The 25274-nt window shown below is 43.0% G+C and overlaps 1 protein-coding gene across 1 annotated transcript in view; it reads right to left on the bottom strand.

The window, feature by feature from the left end:
- The window catches only part of LOC121534184 (gamma-aminobutyric acid receptor subunit gamma-3), a 161011-nt gene extending 144779 nt beyond the window's left edge, over window positions 1–16232 (bottom strand). The window contains exon 1 of the mRNA XM_045205591.1: window positions 16063–16232. Within this exon, the coding sequence (XP_045061526.1) occupies window positions 16063–16217 (155 nt within the window). The 5' untranslated portion in view covers window positions 16218–16232. The remainder of the gene's footprint in view (window positions 1–16062) is intronic.
- Between the last annotated feature and the right edge of the window lie 9042 nt (window positions 16233–25274).

Below are 25274 nucleotides of genomic sequence, written 5' to 3'. Positions count from 1 at the left end.
GGTTCCTCTCTAGGTTTCTTCCTAGGCTTTCGCCTTTCTAGGGAGTTTTTCCTAGCCACCGTGCTTCTACACCTGCATTACTAGCTGTTTGGGGTTTTAGGCTGGGTTTCTGTACAGCACTTCGAGATATTAGCTGATGTAAGAAGGGCTATATAAAATAAAATTGATTGATTGATTGATATATTTTGATGTGTAAGCTACGTGTGCCGTTTTTAAATGTACGTAGTTCTGTCCTTGAGCTGTTCTTGTCTATTAATGTTCTGTATTATGTCATGTTTCATATTTTGTGTCGACCCCCAGGAAGAGTAGCTGCTGCTTCCGCAACTGCTAATGGGGATCCTGACAAAACACCAAATACTTAACTGTAAATATGAACGTGATTGTAGAAAACATAGTCTGACAGTCTGGTTGGCTGTGATGCATCATGCAGGGATGTAGTTAATCAAATTAACCAGTTTTCCAGCAGGGAACTTGGCTGATGCTGGCGGATGATTGGCTGATCCCAGACACTAAATGCCATCTTTGTTTACCTCAGCTTTACCAAAGCATAATTCATATGGATAGTGACATTTGGTTGTCCCCCCTCCTCCTAATCAACAGATATCACGTCTCTAAGAGTGAGTCCCAAATGGCACCCTATTCCCTATATAGTGCACTTTATAGAGAATAGGGTGCAGTTTGAGATGCAACCAAAGTCTGCCTGCAGTATCCATGAATGTGTCAAAAACATTCAGAACACCTTCCTAATATTCAGTTGCACCCCCTTTTGTCCTCAGAACAGCCTCAATTCGTCTGGGCATGGACTCTACAAGGTGTTGAAAGCGTTCCACAGGGATGCTGGCCCATGTTGACTCCAATGCTTCCCACAGTTATATCAAGTTGGCTGGATGTCCTTTGGGTGGTGGACCATTCTTGATACACACGGGAAACTGTTGAGCGTGAAAAACCCAGCAGTGTTGTGTTTTTTTTTACACAAACCAGTTTGCCTGGCAGCTACTACCATACCCCGTTCAAAGACACTTACATATTTTGTCTTGCTCATTCACCCTCTGAATGGCACACATACACAATCCATGTCTCAACTGTCTCAAGGCTTAAAAATCATTCACTAACCTGTCTCCTCCCCTTCATCTACACTGATGGATTCACCTGGTCAGTCTATGTCATGGAAAGAGCAGGTGTTCCTAATGTTTTGTACCCTCAGCGTAGATTATCAATATGACTCCATGAGAGAGAACCCATGAATATAGATGGCCAATATGACTCCGTGAGAGAGAATCCAACAGGCCTTTGTTCGTGATTTGACTCGCCCACGGATCCGACTGATTGCAACGGAATCGTTTCCTGCTGTTGCCAGGGAAATGATTCAGGGAGTGATTGAGAGTTTTCTGACTGCATCCCAAATGGCCCCCAATTCCTATTCCCTATATAGTGCACTACTATTGACCAGACCCCAAGGTAATACGGTGCCACACACAGACCATGTTCAGCTTTTCCATCCAACTAGCTGCTCCCCTCCTTCCCTCGCTGGAGAATGCCTTGGCATCACCTTGCTCAAGGGCCCCACTTAAAAGGGGACATATCTGCAATAGTGGCTGTAAAAACCAAATGAGAGATTCTAGCTTCATAGCTACATTCATCCCAAAATACTGTCACCTGCAGAAAGAGCTCTGTTTGATTATTTCCCTTTTTGGGAAACTGTCAAGTCGGAGGGATTTCAATAAAAGACATCTTTGTCATATAATCTTGGAGACGTGTCTGTCTGACTTTATATTTGGTGATAGAGAAAAGTGAATGTAATGCTGGATGATTTGTAGCAGTGTTTAGGCTTAGGGATGATTGCTGGCACTAAGACCGCACTCAATGAACTGTATATGGCCATAAGCAAACAGGAAAATGCTCATCCAGAGGCGGCGCTCCTAGTGGCCGGGGACTTTAATGCAGGGAAACTTAAATCTGTTTTACCTCATTTCTACCAGCATGTTAAATGTGCAACCAGAGGGAAAAAAACTCTACACCACCTTTACTCCATACACAGAGATGCATACAAAGCTCTCCCTCGCCCTCCATTTGGCAAATCTGACCATAATTCTATCCTCCTGATTCCTGCTTACAAACAAAAACTAAAGCAGGAAGCACCAGTGACTCGGTCAATAAAAAAGTGGTCAGATGAAGCAGATGCTAAGCTACAGGACTGTTTTGCTAGCACAGACTGGAATATGTTCCGGGATTCTTCAGATAGCATTGAGGAGTGCACCACATCAGTCACTGGCTTCATCAATAAGTGCACCGATGACTTCGTCCCCACAGTGACTGTACGTACAGTTGAAGTCGGAAGTTTACATACGCTTAGGTTGGAGTAATTAAAACTCGTTTTTCAACCACTCCACAAATTTCTTGTTAACAAACTAATGTTTTGGCAAGTCGGTTAGGACATCTACTTTGTGTATGACACAAGTAATTTTTCAAACAATTGTTTACAGACAGATTATTTCACTAATAATTCACTGTATCACAATTCCAGTGGGTCAGAAGTTTACATACACTAAGTTGACTGTGACTTTAAACAGCTTGGAAAATTTCAGAAAATGATGTCATGGCTTTAGAAGCTTCTGATAGGCTAATTGACATCATTTGAGTCAATTGGAGGTGTACCTGTGGCTGTATTTCAAGGCTTACCTTCAAACTCAGTGCCTCTTTGCTTGACATCATGGGAAAATCAAAAGAAATCAGCAGAGACCTCAGAAAAACAATTGTAGACCTCCACAAGTCTGGTTCATCCTTGGGAGCAATTTCCAAACGCCTGAAGGTACCATGTTCATCTGTACAAACAATAGTATGCAAGTATAAACACCATGGGACCACGCAGCCGCCATACCACTCAGGAAGGAGACATGTTCTGTCTCCTAGAGATGAACGTACTTTGGTGCGAAAAGTGCAAATCAATCCCAGAACAACAGCAAAGGACCTTGTGAAGATGCTGGAGGAAACGGGTACAAAAGTAGCTATATCCACAGTAAAACAAGTCATATATCGATATAACCTGAAAGGCCGCTCAGCAAGGAAGAAGCCACTGCTCCAAAACCGCCATAAAAAAGCCAGACTACGGTTTGCAACTGCACATGGGGACAAAGATCGTACTTTTTGGAGAAATGTCGTCTGGTCTGATGAAACAAAAATAGAACTGTTTGGCCATAATGACCATCGTTATGTTTGGAGGAAAAAGGTGGATACTTGCAAGCCGAAGAACACCATCCCAACCGTGAAGCACGGGGGTGGCAGCATCATGCTGTGGGGGTGCTTTGCTGCAGGAGGGACTGGTGCACTTCACAAAATAGATGGCATCATGAGGAAGGGAAATTATGTGGATATATTGAAGCAAAATCTCAAGACATCAGTCAGGAAGTTAAAGCTTGGTCGCAAATGGATCTTCCAAATGGAGAATGACCCCAAGCATACTTCCAAAGTTGTGGCAAAATGGCTTAAGGACAACAAAGTCAAGGTATTGGAGTGGCCATCACAAAGCCCTGAACTCAATACTATAGAAAATTTGTGGGCAGAACTGAAAAAGCATGTGCGAGCAAGGAGGCCTATAACCCAGACTCAGTTACATCAGCTCTGTCAGGAGGAATGGGCCAAAATTCACCCAACTTATTGTGGGAAGCTTGTGGAATGCTACCCGAAACGTTTGACCCAAGTTAAACAATTTAAAGGCAATGCTACCAAATACTAATTGAGTGTATGTAAACCTCTGACCCACTGGGAATGTGATGAAAGAAATAAAAGCTGAAATAAATAATTATCTCTACTATTATTCTGACATTTCACATTCTTAAAATAAAGTGGTGATCCTAACTGACCTAAGACAGTGACATTTTACTAGGATTAAATGTCAGGAATTGTGAACAACTGAGTTTAAATGTATTTGGCTAAGGGGTATGTAAACTTCAGACTTCAACTGTATATACCCCAACCAGAAGCCATGGATTACAGGTAACATCCACACTGAGCTAAAGGGTAGAGCTGCCACTTTCAAGGAGCAGGACTTTCTTATAAGAAATTCCGAATTTGAATAGTACAACACCGGCTCTGACGCTTGTCATATGTGGCAGGGCTTGAAAACTATTACAGACTACAAAGGGAAGCACAGCCGCGAGCTGCCCAGTAACGCGAGCCTACCAGACGAGCTAAATTACTTCTATGCTCGCTTCAAGGCAAGTAACACTGAAGCATGCATGAGAGCATCAGCTGTTCCGGACGACTTTGTGATCACACTCTCCGTAGCCAATGTGAGTAAGACCTTTAAACAGGTCAACATTCACAAGGCCGCAGGGCCAGACGGATTACCAGGACGTGTACTCCGAGCATGCGTTGACCAACTGGCAAGTGTCTTCACTGACATTTTCAACCTCTCCCTGTCTGAGTCTGTAATACCAACATGTTTCAAGCAGACCACCATAGTTCCTGTGCCCAAGAACACTAAGGTAACCTGCCTAAATGACTTCCGACCCGTATCACTCACATCTGTAGTAATGAAGTGCTTTGAAAGGCTGGTCATAGCTCACATCAACACCATTATCCCAGAAACCCTTGACCCACTCCAATTTGCATACCGCCCCAACAGATCCACAGATGATGCAATCTCTATTGCGCTCCACACTGCCCTTTCACACCTGGACAAAAGGAACACCTTTGTGAGAATGCTATTCATTGACTACAGCTCAGTGTTCAACACCATAGTGCCCTCAAAGCTCATTACTAAGCTAAGGACCCTGGCACTAGTGGGTTGTGGGATCTTGTTCCGTGTAAGGTATGCTGTTTGTGTCTACCTTGGACTTCACGTTTAGTTTAGTTTGTCGTTGTGTTTATTCGTTATAATAAACATGTATGCATATCACGCTGCGCCTTGGTCCGTCCCGTCTATGCACGAACGTGACAGCTGGAGGCATCTTATGGTAGATAATTTTATATAAAATTTGTTGGCAACAGCAGTGGTGGACATTCCTGCAGTCAGTATGCCAATTGCACGCTCCCTCAAAACTTGATACATCTGTGGTATTGTGTTGTGTGACAAAACTGCACATTTTAGAGTGGCCTTTTATTGTCCCCAGCACAAGGTACACCTGTGTAATGATAATGCTGTTTATTCAGCTTCTTGATATGCCACACCTGTTGGGTGGGTGGATTATCCTGGCAAAGGAGAGATGCTCACTAACAGGGATGTAAACAAACTTGTGCACAAGATCTGAGAGAAATAATATTTTTGTTCAGCTCAAGAAACATGAGACCAACACTTTACATGTTGCGGTTATATTTTTGTTCAGTGTATATATACATACAGTACCAGTCAAAGGTTTGGACACACCTACTCATTCCAGGGTTTTTCTTTGTTTACTATTTTTTACATTGTAGAATAATAGTGAAGACCTCAAAACTATGAAATAACACATATGGAATCATGTAGTAACCAAAAAAGTGTTAAACAAATCAAAATATATTATATATTTGAGATTCTTCAAAGTAGCCACCCTTTGCCTTGATGACAGCTTTGCACACTCTTGGCATTCTCTCAACCAGCTTCAGGAGGTAGTCACCTGGAATGCATTTCAATTAACAGGTGTGCCTTGTTAAAAGTCAATTTGAGTATATCCACATCACCATCAGACCATTTTATTGGTAAACTACATGGTAATGTAAAAAAGTAATTTTTTAGTGATCCAATACGTAATATAGTACATTTATCATAATTTGGTTGTAATCCAGAGAGGTTAGAAAATGTATCTAGATCCTCTATGAAGCTGTGGAGTGCTAGTGCTATTATATTTGATCAAGCATGGCGCTTGTAACGCCAGGGTAGTGGGTTCGATCCCCGGGACCACCCATACGTAAAAATGTATGCACACATGACTGTAAGTCACTTTGGATAAAAGCGTCTGCTAAATGGCATATTATATTATTTATTTTTATCATTTCTGCCCTCCGAATTCATGTTCATTATATAAATAGCCCCTTTTAATTTTGTCTGACTTGCCATTCCAAATAAAATGGAATATTTTTTGCTCATATAATTTTAAAAAACAGGTTGCTAGGGGTAGGCAAGACCATAAGCAAATAGGTAAACTGGGATATCACTAAAGAGTTTCCACAAATAGACAGGTATCTTCCTTTCCATGGTAGCAAGAGTGAGATCATTTCTTTCTTTCTGTATACAGAGTATGTCCACATCACCGTCATACAATTTTATTGGTAAACTACACAGTAATGTAAAAGTTGTATTTTTTAGTGATCCAATACGTATTATAAACTGGGTGGTTTGAGCCCTGAATGCTGATTGGCTGACAGCCGTTGTATATCAGACCGTATACCATGGGTATGACATTTTTTATTTTTACTGTTCTAATTAAGTTTTTAAACCAGTTTATAATAGCAATAAGGCACCACAAGGGTTTGTAGTATGTGGCCAATATACCACGGCTAATGGCTGTATCCAGGCACTCAGCATTGCGTCGTGCGTAAAGAAGGCAAACTCTTGTCATTCTCTCAACCAGCTTCATGAGGTAGTCACCTGGAATGCATTTCAATTAACAGGTGTGCCTTCTAAGTTAATTTGTGTTATTTCTTTCCTTCTTAATGCGTTTGAGCCAATCAGTTGTGTTGTGACAAGGTAGGGGTGGTATACAGAAGATAGCCCTATTTGGTAAAAGACCAAGTCCATATTATGGCAAGAACAGCTCAAATAAGCAAAGAGAAATGACAGTCCATCATTACTTTAAGACATGAAGGTCAGTCAATCCGTAAAAAGTCAAGAACTTTGAAAGTTTCTTCAAGTGCAGTTGCAAAAACCATCAAGCGCTATGATGAAACTGGCTCTCATGAGGACCGCCACAGAAAAGGAAGACCCAGAGTTACCTCTGCTGCAGAGGATAAGTTCATTAGCGTTAACTGATCCTCAGATTGCAGCCCAAATAAATGCTTCACAGAGTTCAAGTAACAGACACATCTCAACATTTACTGTTCAGAAGAGACTGCGTGAATCAGGCCTTCATGGTCGAATTGCTTCAAAGAAACCACTACTAAAGGACATCAATAAGAAGAAGAGAGTTGCTTGGGCCAAGAAACAAGAACAATGGACGTTAGACAGGTGGTCCAAATTTGAGATTTTTGGTTCCAACCGCCGTGTCTTTGGCAAAGGGTAGCTACATGATTCCATATGTGTTATTTCATAGTTTTGATGTCTTCACTATTATTCTACAATGTAGAAAATAGTAAAAATAAAGAAAAACCCTTGAATGAGTAGGGTGTGTCCAAACTTTTGACTGATACTGTATTTCATATTTATTCATGCAATTCATGTTTTACAATTGTTAATGCACTATTTATCAAGCTTTGGTGCATATATTTGCACACCTGGTGAGTTGATATGCATCTGATGCTAAAGGTGGTTGTAGTGTTAAACAGGCTAAGCTTTTTATGTCAGTGAAGGAAGAGCTCGTCAGTTAGCTACTGATCAAGTCACTGCACTGGCGACCAACGTCCTTTCACAGAATTTGTGCAGGAGATTTTTATTTTCTCACAATTGCAAACTGTTAAATCACTGTCACAACATTTGCAATAATTTAGCTAGCTAGTTAATCTAACCTATTTCACGGAGAGTCATACGAAAGTGCAGTCATATAATTTTTTAAAATGGCAAATGCTCAATATTCACATTTGAATATGACTTCCAGGTCCTACAAGATAGATCGGTTAAGGGACAAGTGTCGCGGAGGAGTGACACCCTCTGACGTGAGACAATGGATGAGCACTCACAGGAAGTCAAGATGATGCACTCACAGGAAGTCAAGATGATGCACTCACAGGAAGTCAAGATGATGCACTCACAGGAAGTCAAGATGATGCACTCACAGGAAGTCAAGATGATGCACTCACAGGAAGTCAAGATGATGCACTCACAGGAAGTCAAATAAAATAAAATCAAATGTTATTGGTCACATGCGCCGAATACAACAGGTGCAGACATTACAGTGAAATGCTTACTTACAGCCCTTAACCAACAGTGCATTTATTTTAAACAACAAAAGTAAAAATAAAACAACAACAAAAAAAAGTGTTGAGAAAAAAAAGAGCAGAAGTAAAATAAAGTGACAGTAGGGAGGCTATATATACAGGGGGGTACCGTTGCAGAGTCAATGTGCGGGGGCACCGGCTAGTTGAGGTAGTTGAGGTAATATGTACATGTGGGTAGAGTTAAAGTGACTATGCATAAATAATTAACAGAGTAGCAGCAGCGTAAAAAGGATGGGGTGGGGGCAGTGCAAATAGTCCGGGTAGCCATGATAAGCTGTTCAGGAGTCTTATGGCTTGGGGGTAGAAGCTGTTGAGAAGTCTTTGGACCTAGACTTGGCACTCCGGTACCGCTTGCCGTGCGGTAGCAGAGAGAACAGTCTATGACTAGGGTGGCTGGAGTCTTTGACAATTTTGAGGGCCTTCCTCTGACACCGCCTGGTATAGAGGTCCTGGATGGCAGGAAGCTTTGCCCCAGTAATGTACTGGGCCGTACGCACTACCCTCTGTAGTGCCTTGCGGTCGGAGGCCAAGCAGTTGCCATACCAGGCGGTGATGCAACCAGTCAGGATGCTCTCGATGGTGCAGCTGTAGAATGTTTTGAGGATCTGAGGACCCATGCCAAATCTTTTCAGTCTCCTGAGGGGGAATAGGCTTTGTCGTGCCCTCTTCACGACTGTCTTGGTGTGTTTGGACCATGATAGTTTGTTGGTGATGTGGACACCAAGGAACTTGAAGCTCTCAACCTGTTCCACTACAGCCCCGTCGATGAGAATGGGGGCGTGCTCAGTCCTCTTTTTTTTCCTGTAGTCCACAATCATCTCATTTGTCTTGGTCACGTTGAGGGAGAGGTTGTTGTCCTGGCACCACACGGCCAGATCTCTGACCTCCTCCCTATAGGCTGTCTCATCGTTCTCGGTTATCAGGCCTACCACTGTTGTGTCGTCGGCAAACTTAATGATGGTGTTGGAGTCTTGCCTGGCCATGCAGTCATGGGTGAACAGAGAGTACAGGAGGGGACTGAGCACGCACCCCTGAGGGGCCCCCGTGTTGAGGATCAGTGTGGCACCTGGGGGCGGCCCGTCAGGAAGTCCAGGATCCAGTTGCAGAGGGAGGTGTTTAGTCCCAGGATCCTTAGCTTAGTGATGAGCTTAGAGGGCACTATGGTGTTGAATGCTGAGCTGTAGTCAATGAATAGCATTCTCACGTAGGTGTTCCTCTTGTCCAGGTGGGAAAGGGCAGTGTGGAGTGCAATAGAGATTGCATCATCTGTGGATCTGTTGGGGCGGTATGCAAATTGGAGTGGGTCTAGGGTTTCTGGGATAATGCTGTTGATGTGAGCCATGACCAGCCTTTCAAAGCACTTCATGGCTACAGACGTCAGTGCTACGGGTCGGTAGTCATTTAGGCAGGTTATCTTAGAGTCCTTGGGCACGGGGACTATGGTGGTCTGCTTGAAACATGTTGGTATTACAGACTCAGTCAGGGACATGTTGAAAATGTCAGTGAAGACACTTGCCAGTTGGTCAGCACATGCTCGGAGTACACGTCCTGGTAATCCGTCTGGCCCTGCGGCCTTGTGAATGTTGACCTGCTTAAAAGTCTTACTCACATCGGCTACGGAGAGCGTGATCACATAGTCATCCGGAACAGCTGGTGCTCTCATGCATGCTTCAGTGTTGCTTGCCTCGAAGCGAGCATAGAAGTGGTTTAGCTCGTCTGGTAGGCTTGTGTCACTGGGCAGCTCGCGGCTGTGCTTCCCTTTGTAGTCTGTAATAGTTTTCAAGCCCTGCCACATCCGACGAGCATCAGAGCCAGTGTAGTACGATTCAATCTTAGTCCTGTATTGACTCTTTGCCTGTTTGATGGTTCGTCGGAGGTCATAGCGGGATTTCTTATAAGCGTCTGGGTTAGAGTCCCGTTCCTTGAAAGCGGCAGCTCTACCCTTTAGCTCAGTGCGGATGTTTCCTGTAATCCATGGCTTCTGGTTGGGGTATGTACGTACGGTCACTGTGGGGACGACATCATCGATGCACTTATTGATGAAGCCAGTGACTGATGTGGTGTACTCCTCAATGCTGTCTGAAGAATCCCGGAACATGTTCCAGTCTGTGCTAGCAAAACAGTCCTGTAGCTTAGCATCTGCGTCATCTGACCACTCTTTTATTAACCGAGTCACTGGTGCTTCCTGCTTTAGTTTTTGCTTATAAGCAGGAATCAGGAGGATAGAGTTATGGTCAGATTTGCCAAATGGAGGGCGAGGGAGAGCTTTGTATGCGTCTCTGTGTGTGGAGTAAAGGTGGTCTAGAGTTTTTTTTCCTCTGGTTGCACATTTAACATGCTGGTAGAAATTAGGTAGAACGGATTTAAATTTCCCTGCATTAAAGTCCCCGGCCACTAGGAGCGCTGCATCTGGATGAGCGTTTTCCTGTTGATTTATGGCCTTGTACAACTAATTCAGTGCAATCTTAATGCCAGCATTGGTTTGTGGTGGTAAATAGACAGCTATGAAAAATATAGATGAAAACTCTCTTGGTATATAGTGTGGTCTACAGCTTATCATAAGATACTCTACCTCAGGCGAGCAAAACCTCGAGACTTCCTTAGTATTTGATTTTGTGCACCAGCTGTTGTTTACAAATATACACAGACCGCCACCCCTTGTCTTACCGAGTCAGCCGTTCTATCCTGCCGATGTAGCGTATAGCCCGCTAGCTGAATGTTATCATTGTCGTCGTTCAGCCACGACTCGGTGAAACATAAGATATTACAGTTTTTAATGTCCTGTTGGTAGGATAACCGTAATCTTAAGTCATCCAATTTATTTTCAAATGATTGAACGTTGGCTAATAGGATTGATGGGAGAGGCAGTTTACTCGCTCGCCGTCGGATCCTTACAAGGCACCCCGATCTACGTCCACGATATCTCCGTCTCTTCCTCACGCGAATGACGGGGATTTGGGCCTTGTCGGGTGTCTGTATGATATCCTTCGCGGCCGCCTCTTTGAATAATTTATTTTCGCCCAATACGAGGTGAGTAATCGCTGTCCTGATATCCAGAAGCTCTTTTTGGTTATAAGAGACGATGGCAGAAACATTATGTGCAAAATAAATTATAAATAACGCGGAAAAACACATATAATAGTACAATTGGTTAGAGGGCTGTAAAACGGCAGCCATCTTCTCCGGCGCTGTTTAAATCCAGCCTGAAAATCCAGCCATGTTTAAATTAAGTCGGCCTGATACCACTGTTTACTTGGTGAACCTTTAAGTTGATTGAGTAATTTTCTGTCCTCAAGAACCAGTTGAGAATAGGTTCCTGAAGGTGTCTCTTACTGTTTGTTTAAAGCCATTATGCACTGAGGCTACCTGGCTTGGCCGGTTGTGATTGTGCTATATTGCTGTTTAATGGGTCTGTCACCAACCAGACAGGGAAACAGAGAGTGGCACCAAGCCAGTGTCCCAAATTATACCCTATTCCCTTTATAGTGCACTACTTTAGACCAGGGCCCTTAGTGGACTGTAGGTAATAGGGGTGCCATTTGAAACACATCCCTAGCCTTAACTTCACAGCTGGTTGGCTCAGACAGGGCCAAGGGTAGCCTTTTATACCCAGGGAATGGAGAATATGGGTTTCTGATGGTATTAGAACAAAACATGATGGTGCATTTGTTGATATTCTGTAATGGCTTTTACCAAGCCAGAGAACAGAGAAATCCATCAGACCTTGTGGAAGCCAGACCTTCTGGAACCTTCGATTCATTCCATTGGTTCCAGTGGTTGGGATTACAGCAGGTTAGGCCAATAGCAGTTTACTAAGGCCCCTTGGTACTTCCCTGTGTGACACTGATGAATACGCTGGGCTTCTGGTTAATGACGTGACAGCTGTGGCATTTCACTGCTAGGATTTTTTTATTTATTTCACCTTTATTTAACCAGGTAAGCCAGTTGAGAACAGGTTCTCATTTACAACTGCGACCTGGCCAAGATAAAGCAAAGCAGTGCAATAAAAACAACACAGAGTTACATATGGGGTAAAAAACATAAAGTCAAAAATACAACAGAAAATATATATACAGTGTGTGCAAATGTAGCAAGTTATGGAGGTAAGGCAATAAATAGGCTATAGTGCAGAATAATTACAATAGTATTAACACTGGAATGCTAGATGTGCAAGAGATTATGTGCAAATAGAGATACTGGGGTGCAAAAGAGCAAAATAAATAACAATATAGGGATGAGGTAGTTGGGTGGGCTAATTTCAGATGGGCTGTGTACAGGTGCAGTGATCGGTAAGGTGCTCTGACAACTGATGCTTAAAGTTATTGAGGGAGATAAGAGTCTCCAGCTTCAGAGATTTTTGCAATTCGTTCCAGTCATTGGCAGCAGAGAACTGGAAGGAATGGCGGCCAAAGGAGGTGTTGGCTTTGGGAATGACCAGTGAGATATACCTGCTGGAGCGCAGACTACGGGTGGGTGCTGCTATGGTGACCAATGAGCTAAGATGCTTCCCAAATGGAACGCTATTCACTATATTGGCTCTGGTCAAAAGTAGTGCCCTATATAAGGAATAGGGTGCCATTTGAGACACAGCTATAGTGTTCATAACCACAGAACCAACTTGACAAATATCAACACAAAAACAAAACTCAAAGTGAAAAATAAAGTCAGACAAGTATAGCTGCAAGCAGCAATGCCGGGTTTCAGCTGTGGGCCCACTGTGCCGCAATCAGGACAAATTGGACACGTTGCCCTAGGACAAGTTACTTCTGTACTGTTTACCATGCTTGCCAAATATCAGAACTCAAAATCAAACTGATCAATATAATTTGCTTTTGATGTATTTTGGACCATCTTCTTCTCCAGAACCGAGCTGAAACAATATGGCCGCTATGAGCCAATGAGCTTGCATTGTTTTGCCCTGTCCAACGGCACCACCATGCAGCCAAACTGAACCATACTTTACAGGTTAGCTAGACTCATATCCATGAGCATGTGTGCCAAATTCCATCACTCTGAGTGAAACAGATCAAAAGGTATAAACATGAGCCCGTTATAGCGCCAATGGTGGAACAAGCTCCCTCACGACGCCAGGACAGCGGAGTCACTCACCACCTTCCGGAGACATTTGAAACCCCACCTCTTTAGCGTCTGCTAAATGACGTAAATGTAAATGTAATAGCGCCACTGTGTGGTCGATATGAATGTGCTGTTTTAGTCTTCAGTGTTTGTTACAATACGAATATCCGTGACTGATTTATATGCATTTAGGGGACAGACCACGCCCACGGGAAGGCTTATTGGTCCATGTTGTTTTAGGTACTAGTCTGGAAAATATTGTGTTGGGGGAACTTTGTCCAAAGATATCAAGGTTCGTACAGATCGGTCATTTGCTGCCAGAGGAGTAGCGTTTAAAGTGTTTTTAACACAATTCTAAATGGCGGAAAATCCATCATGGCGGGTTTTATGGGTCCTTGAGGCAAATGTGTTCTTTGTGAGGAGAGGGACCTATATGGGAGAGGCTATACAGACACACCTGGTGCCCAAATTGATTACATATGTCACGCAACTGAGGGTCGAATGTGGAGAGGAATGGATTGGGTTCAGTCAGTCGTCCTGATGAGCCCTTCCCAGCTAGCTAGTTTATATGCTGGGCTGGCTAGCTGGCAACAACAGAAGCATGGCACTAGTTAAAACTTGTAAAATAATGGGCGAAGGAGAAATAACTAGTAGCATTGGTCCCCATCTGGATGTCATTGTGACATGTCAATTAGCTGAAAATAACAAGCTGGTGTGAATGTTGTATTGAGGTGCTTTGCCGACGTGTGTTGCTTCCCACTGGGCAGCTGTATGCTATCACACGTTGCAGGCGATAGCTAACGTGACCCATTTGTTCCATCCCATTTAATAATAATATGCCATTTAGCAGACGCTTTTATCCAAAGCGACTTACAGTCGTGCGTGCATTCATTCTTTTTTTGTGTGTATGGGTGGTCCCGGGGATCAAACCCACTACCTTGGCGTTACAAGCGCCGTGCTCTATCAGCTGAGCTACAGAGGACCATTTGATTTAATGTTGAGTAGGATTGCAGCCTACACGAGAAATAACTTGTAATATTTGTAGTAACCATCTGGATGTCACCGTGATAGTCTACACTGCTCAACGGGGAGAGCTTGCACTGCAACAACACGGGGCATAGTATTACAATAATAATAATAATTAATAATAATAATAATAATATTTCATTTGTAAATCCTTCGCTCCCGATTTCTGCAGTAAGGAGAGAGAAGTAGCTAGATACTGTAGCTAATATGTACCACCGCATAAAGTCCTAATGACAATCACATTCCTCAGTAACATGCCGAGTCAACCAAACTTTTAAACTCCAAGGAAACAAGATCCTGGAGAGAATTCCAAGACCACTGAGCTGAGTAACTAAAAGATCCGTTCTGATTTTAGGAACCGTTAAAAGTAAGTAGGAGTGAGACAGTAACTGGTATTTATTTTCTGACCTTATAAAAAAAAAAACAGAGATAAAGTGCCAGTTTTCCCAAAATGGCATTAAAGATCAAATCAAATCAAATTTTATTTGTCACATACACGTGTTTAGCAGATGTTATAGCGGGTGTAGCGAAATGTTTATGCTTCTAGCTCCGACAGTGCAGTAATATCTAACAATTTCACAACATATCCCCAATACACACAAAAAAGTAAGGAATGGGATTTAAGAATATATACATATATGGACAAGCAATGACAGAGCGGCATGGACTAAGATACAGTAGAATATTATAGAATAGAATACAGTATATATACATATGAGATGAGTAGTGCAAGATATGGAAACATTATTAAAGTGACTAGTGTTCCATTTCTTAAAGTGGCCAGTGATTTCAATAGGCAGCAGCAGCCTCTAATGTGCTAGTGAAGGCTATTTAACAGTCTGATGGCCTTGAGATAGAAGCTGTTTTTAATTCTCTCTGTCCCAGCTTTGATGCACCTGTACTGACCTCGCCTTCTGGATGATAGCGGGGTGAACAGGCAGTGGCTCGGGTGGTTGATGTCCTTGATTATCTTTTTGGCTTTCCTGTGACATCGGGTGCTGTATGTGTCTTGGAGGGCGGGTAGTTTGCCCCCGGTGATGCGTTGGGCAGACCGCACCACCATCTGGAGAGCCCTGCGGTTGCGGGCGGTGCAGTTGCCGTACCAGGCGGTGATACAGCCCGACAGGATGCTCTCAATTGTGCATCTGTAAAAGTTTGTGAGGGTTTTAGGTGATAAGCCACATTTCTTCAGCCTCCTGAGGTTGAAGAGGCTCTGTTGCGCCTTCTTCACCACACTGTCTGCGTGGGTGGACGATTTCAGTTTGTCAGTGATGTGTACGCCAAGGAACTTGAAGCTTTCCACATTCTCCACTGCGGTCCCGTCGATGTGGATAGGGGGGTGCACCCTCTGCTGTTTCCTGAAGTCCACGATCATAGTATATCAATGTTTAAGCCTTTTAACTACATACTGAATAAGAGGAGGGTCCTGATCCCTGATCCCTGATCCCTGATCCTCCCTGATCCCTGATCCCTGATCCCTGATCCTCCCTGATCCCTGATCCTCCCTGATCCTCCCTGATCCTCCCTGATCCTCCCTGATCCTCCCTGATCCCTGATCCCTGATCCCTGATCCCTGATCCCTGATCCCTGATCCCTGATCCTAGATCCCTGATCCCTGATCCTCCCTGATCCCTGATCCCTGATCCCTGATCCTCCCTGATCCCTGATCCTCCCTGATCCTCCCTGATCCTCCCTGATCCTCCCTGATCCCTGATCCCTGATCCCTGATCCCTGATCCTAGATCCCTGATCCCTGATCCTCCCTGATCCCTGATCCTAGATCACCACTCTGAGACACATTTCAACACCAAAACAATATGCAAATGAGGCAAAAAACCAACAACAACAAGCAAACAAACAAAACAACAAAACCAGATGTTTTGTCTTTGTTTACCTTAGTGTGTAGAGTATCTTCCCGTCGTTCCATATCCTGAGCAGCTGATTGGGCGTTGTAATCCAATGGGAGTCAGCATTCTTGGAATTCCTGAAGATGGTGTCCGGGAGCCAGATGAGCCCCACCATGTTGCTGTTCAGGGTCAGGATATTCATGGTGCTGTTATAGCTCAACCTACTGTCTGTCCACGTCTGGGCGAAGATTATGTCAATCTGGTATTCCTGAAAACAAACAAACAAAGGAAATCATCAGATCGGGGCGGCAGGTAGCTTAGTGGTTAAGAGCGTTGTGCCAGTAACCGAAAGGTCGCTGGTTCTAATCCCCGAGCTGACTAGGTGAAAAATCTGTCAATGTGCCCTTGAGCAAGGCACTTAACCCTAATTGCTCATGTAAGTCGCTCTGGATAAGAGAGTCTGCTAAATGACAAAACTAAAAAGATCAGATATGAACTGCCAAACCAGAGTTTAAATGTGATGTCATATATCAGTGACCTTATGAGAAGAAAAAGAAAACCAAAACAAGACAGAGGAGTTGATCAAAGGGAACAGTCTCACCTATTGGCATGTGTATTGATTTCCTGTCTAGCAGGCTGGAAAACAATACAGAGGTTATGTAGAGATCCAGGAACTATTGGCTTTGCCATGACTTTATTAAAGGGTGGAAGGAGGCTAGCTGGGGAGGGGAGCTCATAGAAAATAATAAAAAACCTTCTACTGACTGCCAGGACCTCCTTTGGCCAGTCTAACACCGAGGACAGCCTGAGGCAGCAGTAACAGGAGAACACAGCCTGATGAAACATGAACAAAGATCACCTGAAAAGTAAACCACACTTTCTCAGAATACAAGACTGACAGTGATTTTCCCACCAATGACAGCATAGGATTTAAATTACCTTCAGAACCTTTTAGCTGATTCTGGTCCAGGATTCCTACCCTGTGTGTTACAAGAGGGGTTCCGGCCTTGTGCAGGTCTACAATTTTATCCCTGATGTCCTTACACAGCTCTCTGGTCTTGGCCATTGTGGAGAGGTTGGAGTCTGTTTGATTGAGTGTGTGGACAGGTGTCTTTTATACAGGTAACGAGTTCAAACAGGTGCAGTTAATACAGGTAATGAGTGGAGAACAGGAGGGTTTCTTAAAGAAAAACTAACAGGTCTGTGAGAGCCGGAATTCTTACTGGTTGTTAGGTGATCAAATATTTACGTCATACAATAAAATGCAAATTAATTACTTAAAAATCATACAATGTGATTTTCTGGATTTTTGTTTTAGATTCCGTCTCTCACAGTTGAAGTGTACCTATGATAAAAATTACAGACCTCTACATGCTTTGTAAGTAGGAAAACCTGCAAAATCGGCAGTGTATCAAATACTTGTTCTCCCCACTGTACATGGGCACACGTTACAAAAGGCACACGTAGCATAGATATCAATACATACACACAAACTATCTAGGTCAAATAGGGGAGAGGCGTTGTGCCGTGAGGTGTTGCTTTATCTGTTTTTTTAAACCAGGTTTGCTGTTCACTTGAGCAATTTGAGTTGGAATGGCTCTAATGGCTCTATATAATACTGTACACTTTCTTGAATTTGTTCTGGATTTGGGGACTGTGAAAAGACCTCTGGTGGCATGTCTGGTGGGGTAAGTGTGTGTCTCAGAGCTGTGTGTAAGTTGACAATGCAAACAATTTGGGATTTTCAACACATTAATGTTTCTTATAAAAATAAGAAGTGATGCAGTCAGTCTCTCCTCAACTCTTAACCAAGAGACACTGGCATGCATAGTATTTATTTCAGCCCTCTGTTCTGGACCAGGTGCAGCTAAACTAGGTCTTTCCTTGCAGCACTCGACCACACGACTGGACAATAATCAAGATAAGACAAAACTAGAGCCTGCAGAACTTGCTTTTTGGAGTGTGGTGTCAAAAAAGCAGAGCATCTCTTTATTGCGGACAGACCTCTCCCCATCTTTACAACCATTGAATCTATATGTTTTGACCATGACAGTTTACAATCTAAGGTACTGCCAAGTGATTTAGTCTCCGCAACTTGTTCAACAGCCACACCATTCAACTATTACAGTTTTTTCTGAATGCTTAAGCGCTAATCGTGATTCTTGTAGCACAATTTCTAAAACTATTAATACGTATAGCAAAACCACTCACTGAGTTTGCAAAACTAAAAGCACAAACACTGCTTTGCACTCAGTTTACAATTTTGTAACACACACTTTGCAAAACTGTAGGCACAATTCACTGCACAACACTCTTTTTGCAGAACTTTAAACACAACTCACTGCTTACACTCAATTACCAAATTTCCAACACACTCCTAGCAAAATTATACACATGTATGGCTATCATTAACACTATTTTGCCAACTGTCTGGCACACTTGCACATGTGAAAACTGTTGTAGATAATTAGTTCACTTTGCAATCAGCCTAAGCACTATAAATAAGCCACAGGTAAGCTGTCTGTGTGGAGTACAATGGAAGGAGCAGTAAGAGGGAGAAGAGTGAGAATCAGAGGAGGCCGAGGAGGCCGAGGGAGAGGACGTGGAGTTGAAGAAGTTGGAGGAAGAGGACGTGGAGTTGAAGAAGCGAGAGGGTTAGAGGAAGTTAGAGGAAGAGGACAAGGAGGAGCAAGAAGAGGACGAGGAGGGGAAAGAGGAAGGGTAAGAAGAGTAAGAAATAGAATAACTGATGACATCAGAGCTACAATAGTGGACCATGTCATCAACCATGGGATGACCCTGAGGGAAGCTGGCCAACGGGTTCAGCCTAATTTGAGCCGCTACACTGTGGCAAGCATCATTAGGACATTTCGAAATGAGAATCGGTAACTACTTTGTAGCACTGCCATACTCTAATGAGAAACACAACAGTACCATACATGCAAAAATACTGAAATTGTTACTTTACAGAATTGCTAGACGTCCAGATGTTGGGGGCAGAGGAAGAATGTTCACTCCAGAGCAAGAGACCCATATAGTGAACATGGTGATTGCCAATAATGCAATAAGACTGCGCGAAATACAGCAGCGCATAATTGATAATGACACCATCTTTCAAAATATACACAGTGTAAGTATTTCTGCACTAAGTCGTGTACTTGCGCGCCACAGAATAAGAATGAAGCAAATTTACAGAGTTCCTTTCGAGAGAAACACAGAACGTGTAAAGCAACTGCGATATGACTATGTGCAGGTAAGCTATAGTGTCATTGGTTCTGAATTTGGAAGTGCATACTGTAGTGCTGTGCATGGGCCTGATGTGTTGCATTTGTTTTGTCTTGTCCAGAGAGTGATGGAACTAGAAGCAGATGCCATGGGACATTAGCTACTTTTTGTAGATGAGGCCGGTTTTAACCTCAGTAAAACCAGGAGACGTGGCAGGAACATTATTGGACACCGTGCCATCATCAATGTCCCAGGACAACGTGGTGATAACATAACCATGTGTGCAGCTATAAGCCAAAATGGTGTTGTTCACCATCATGCAACCTTAGGCCCATACAACACTGCACACATTATTGCATTCCTGGACACCTTACATGACATGCTCACTGTTCAGAGACCAGAGCATACCCGATATGTCATCATATGGGACAATGTTAGTTTCCATAGGGCTGCTTTGGTCCGCAACTGGTTTACAGACCACCCATTCTTCATGGCACTCAACCTCCCTCCATACTCTCCATTCTTAAATCCCATCGAGAGTTCTTCTCTGCCTGGCGCTGGAAAGTGTACGACCGTCATCCTCATCAACAGGTAGCCCTTTTACAGGCAATGGAGGAGGCATGTGGAGATATTGACCAGGCATCATGTCAGGCCTGGATACGGCATTCAAGGAGATATTTTCCCGGTGCCTTGGACTGGAGGATATCGCATGCGATGTGGACGAAATTTTGTGGCCGGACCCAGAAAGACGACATGATGTAGGCTGATTGTTTTTCTTTTTTTTTGTGAAATTACTATTTTGTGTTCTGACTTTGTCTTGGTTTTGATGAGTGTGAATAAACACCAATACTTGAAGTTTGGATCCTTGTATGTTTACATGACACTATGACAAAAGTATGACCTCAAATTGACATCTGTACACAGAGAAAGCAAAAGCCAGATGTGTTTTGTATTCATACCATCAGTATGTAGTTGGCACATTGTGTGCTTAGTAGATGATGGCTTGTGTTTACTGTTTGATACGAAAACACAATTTTTAAGAAGGTGTGAAGAGTTAATCTAGCTGTGTTCGCTTTTGCAAGAGAACTACAATGTTTTGATAATTGGGTGAAAGGTTTTCTTATTTGTGTGTAGAGTTTTGCAAAAATAGCCAATAGTCAAAACTATCGATAATCTTAATCAACAAAGCTTTATTGAAAGTTTGGCAGCAGCAAAACAGTGAGCAGACCTCCTCTTTTTATCTATAGGCTATTACATTGTTTTATACAGCTCTGTCATTATTGTGGATTAAAACCCCTCCATAGAGGCTATATGGAACGAGACATGCAAATCAATTACAGTTTTTTCCAACTGCTTACACACAAAATCTTTTTATGTCACATGATTTTTGAAACCTCTCACTCAAAGTGCAAACCTACACACCAAATCTCCAAAACCATAAGCTATTTCTCAGACTTTGACTCAGTTGTCAATTGCATAAAACACTTTTTTCAAAACACTACACACAATTCTCTACCTAAAACACAAAAATCTAACAAGAAGTGACTTGCTTTCCTTTTCCAAACACAACCAATCAAAATGCTACACTTATTCACCAGGTCACACACACACTCCTCACATGTGCAAACACTAATTGCTTAACTGATCACTAACCAATCACTGCTTTACTGTAGTATAGGCCTATAAATTGGTCAAAGGTCAGATTACCTATTTTGAACAATGGATGCCAACAATGGACAGAGAGCAAGAGGAGTAGGAGGGAGAGGTAGGGGACAACAATGAGGACAAATTAAAGACGAAGAGTTGGAAGAGGAGTAGGAGGAAGAGGAAGAGGAGTAGGAAGAAGAAGAGGAAGAAGAAGAGGAAGAGGAAGAGGAAGAGGAAGAGGAAGAGGAAGAAGAGGACGAGGGGCAAAGAAGAGAAGGAAGGAGAGCCATCTCTAATGAGATTAGGGCAACACTTGTTGATCATGTGATCAACCACGGTTTGACCATGAGAGAGGCTGGACTGAGAGTCCAGCCCAACTTGAGTCGATTTACAGTGGCGTCCATAATTCGAACCTTCAGAAATAAGATCAGGTATGCAACTATCTAATGACTATTTTAGCATTACAGTAATGTACTGTAAAATACGTATGACTGCATAGTATTGCATAAACATTTGTAACTCTAAGCCATCCATTTACTGCACTGCATTGAATGAATGAGGTTGGTTATCATGCTGTACTACATTTTTTTGTACATTGTTTACAGTTCCTATGCTGAACACATACTGTATTTGAATTCTGTACAGAGTGGAAAGGCAAAGACATCATGGAGGACGAGGACACTTGTTTACAGATGTACAAGAGACTGCAATTATAAATATGGTTTTGGCCAACAATGCAATTAGGATTTGAGATATAAGAGAGCATATCTTGAATAATGACAGCATATTTAACAACATCAATGCTGTAAGCCTGTCGATCATACAACGCATCCTCCAACGGATGAAACAACTTTACAAGGTGCCATTTGAGAGAAACTCTGACAGAGTCAAGAATCTGCGACATTACTTTGTAGAGGTATGTATGCAACACTACTTCCAGTACTTCAGACATACCATATGTACTCATCTGTATATCATTTTGTCTGTTATAGAGAGTATTGGAGATGGATGCCCATGTAATTCGCCATGAATTTATTTATGTGGATGAGGTTGTTTTCAACCTCACCAAAACCAGTCGCCGCGGAAGAAATGTAATAGGATAGAGGGCAATTACCAATGTCCCTGGACAGCGTGGGGGTAATATAACTATGTGTGCTGCCATCACTCAAAACGGGGTCCTCCATCACAATGCCACACTGGGTCCGTACAACACCGGCCATATGCTCACTTTTCTGGATGCAATTTACACAATGCTTGTCCCTGATCCAGATCAGGAGCCTGCTAGATTTGTGGTTATATGGGACAATGTTAGTTTTCACCGGGCTGTTCTGGTCCAAAACTGGTTTGCTACCCATCCACAATTTGTAGTTTTGTACCTACCCCCATATTCCCGTTTTCTAAATCCCATAGAGGAATTATTCTCAGCCTGACACTGGAAAGTGTATGATCGCCAACGCTATGCCCGCATGTCGCTTCTCCAGGCAATGGAGGACGCATGTGGGGACATAGAGGTTGCCTCTGTCCAAGGTTGGATACATTTACATTTTAGTCATTTAGCAGACACTCTTATCCAGAGCGACTTACAGTTAGTGCGTGCATACATTCTTTTATTTTTCATACTGGCCCCCGTGGGAATTGAACCCACAACCTTGGCGTTGCAAACACCATGCTCTACCAACTGAGCTACATCCCTACCGGCCATTCCCTCCCCTACCCTGGACGACGCAGGGCCAATTATGCGCCGCCCCATGGGTCTCCCGGTCACGGCCGGCTACGACAGAGCCTGGATTCGAACCAGGATCTAATCTAGTGGCACAGCTAGCACTGTGATGCAGTGCCTTAGACCACTGCGCCACTCGGGATACGCCATGCTAGGAGATACTTCCCTCGATATTTGGCAAGAGAAAACGTGTCTTGTGATGTGGATGAAGTATTGTGGCCAGGCTAGGCCCGGAGAAGAGATGAAGCGTAGCTTAGTACTGGTGACTGCCCCCCCCACCAATTCCTGGACTGCCCCCCGGGACCCCACACACAAATTGTGTTCTTTACTGTATTCTAAAGAATATACTTTTGGTTTACATATGTTTATGGTTTTGTTGTATGCTACTGTATACAACAGCAATGTTTGGCCTAATAAATATTTTCTGTTTCTACATTGCATTGGTGTTTACAGTGTACTTGTTAGCCCTCTCAGCAGATGACTTTCACTGTAGAACATTGTATTGAAATGTAGATATAAGCCTATGAAAGACCAAAGAGCTTTAGATTTAGAACAACAGTGTTTACATGGTATATCCCAAAATGTACTATTATGAAAGAAGTGTTTGCCATTTGATGCAAATGCTTCATTCTGACATGTGTTTATGGCATTTTGAATGCAGTGTTACATTTTGAAGGAGATGTGAGGCATTTTGCATTTTGTGTGTGCAGTTTCGGGAATTGTGTGTAGAGTTTTAAAAAAAGGAGACATCGTTTTGAAAACGTGTGTAAGCAGTTGGAAAAAACTGTAATAACATTTTTGACATGCGTTTTTCTGGATTTTTGTTGTTGTTATTCTGTCTCTCACTGTTCAAATAAACCTACCATTAAAATTAAAGACTGATCATGTCTTTGTCAGTGGGCAAACGTACATAATCCGCAAGGGATCAAATACTTTTTTCCCTCACTGTACATACTCATATTATTATTATTTGATTTATTTAGCCCGTTCTAAATTATTAGGCTATTAACATGAAACCAACTTCCAAAGGTCCAGCCTGCCCCAATTTAGATTGCTTAAGAAAATATTTTTTAAAGCATTTATACATTTTTTAACTAAACAATATTTAACTGCGCTCCCAATGCATTTAAATGGCAAAAAACGGCCCATAGATTTGAATGGTTAAAAAAAATTCTAATATTCTAGACGTATCTCCTCCTACACCGTTTAAGCAAACCAACGTTGAGATGTTCAGACTGGCCCAACTTAGATTGCTTGTCAAAGCATATTTGATTAATACTTTTGGAACTATAACCATTAAACATTTGCATACATTAAACATTTGCATACATTAACATGGGTTTGAATGAGAACCATTGAGAGGTTGCTATTCTAAATGGTCCTGCTCCTTGATCAATTAAGCTACAAGGCCAACTTTAAAACGTTCAGGTTATCCTAACTTCAAATTCTCTATAAACTATCTCAATTGGCATAAATTAGCATAACGTAATTCACCAACAGTAACTCTTGAACTGTTCCAAACCAACTTTCATATGTTCAGACTATCCTAACTTCAAATTCTTAAAAACTTTTATCAACTATAACTACGTCATCCTAGTTTATCAATCAATCGATCCTTAACAAGCTAGCAAGAACACCACGTTTTCTTCAGGAAATGTACATTTCTATTTGTTTGAGTTGTCAACTAACATCAATTCAACGTACAATCCACACCATGTCATTGGATTTAGGTTAATTTAGGTGAAAAAAATAAGACATTCCGTTGCTGACTTTATTCAAATCCAATCAGTTTTCCACATTGATTCAATGTCACCACATTGAATTTGTTGGTTGAAATGACGCGGAAAACAATGTTGATTCAACCAGTTTTTGCCCAGTGTGTCACGATCGTCTAAAGGAGCGGACCAATGCGCAGCGTTGCGAGTGAACATGATGACTTTATTTTATTAAAGCAACCACGAAAAAACAACAAATGACGATAGTGAAGTCCTCTGTAACACTGACAGAAACATGGAACACTGGAACAAAAACCCACAAACAAACAGTGAAACACAACAGTATATATATGGCTCCCAATCAGAGATAACGAGCCGACAGCTGACACTCGTTACCTCCGATTGGGAGTCATTGACCAATCACCACTAAACACAAACAAAATGAAACTCACCCAACCCCAACACCACCAAATGAGATACACCCTGGCTCTAACACACAGTCCTGGAGCCAGAGTGTGACAGTACCCCCCCCTAAAGGTGCGAACTCCGGGCGCACCAGCATACAGTCTAGGGGAGGGTCTGGGTGGGCGTCTGTCCATGGTGGCGGCTCTGGCCCAGGTCGTGGTCCCCATCCCACCTTAGTCACTATCCGCTTCCGTAGCCCCCTCCACATGACCACCCCCCAACTAAACCCCACTGGGTTAAGGGGCGCACCGGACTAAGGGGCAGCACCGGACTAAGGGGCAGTACCGGACTAAGGGGCAGTACCGGACTAAGGGGCAGTACCGGACTAAGGGGCAGTACCAGGCTGAATGGCGGATACTGGCTGGACGGGCTCTGGTGGCTCCCGGCTGGTCGGCTCTGGCGGATCCCGGCTGGTCGGCTCTGGCGGATCCCGGCTGGACGGCTCTGGCGGATCCCGGCTGGACGGCTCTGGCGGATCCCGGCTGGA

The sequence above is a fragment of the Coregonus clupeaformis genome, chromosome 20 (genome assembly GCF_020615455.1).
Source record: "Coregonus clupeaformis isolate EN_2021a chromosome 20, ASM2061545v1, whole genome shotgun sequence".
Lineage (NCBI taxonomy): Eukaryota > Metazoa > Chordata > Actinopteri > Salmoniformes > Salmonidae > Coregonus > Coregonus clupeaformis.
The sequence above is the reverse complement of the archived record's forward strand: the minus strand, read 5'-3'. Positions and strand labels throughout refer to the sequence as shown.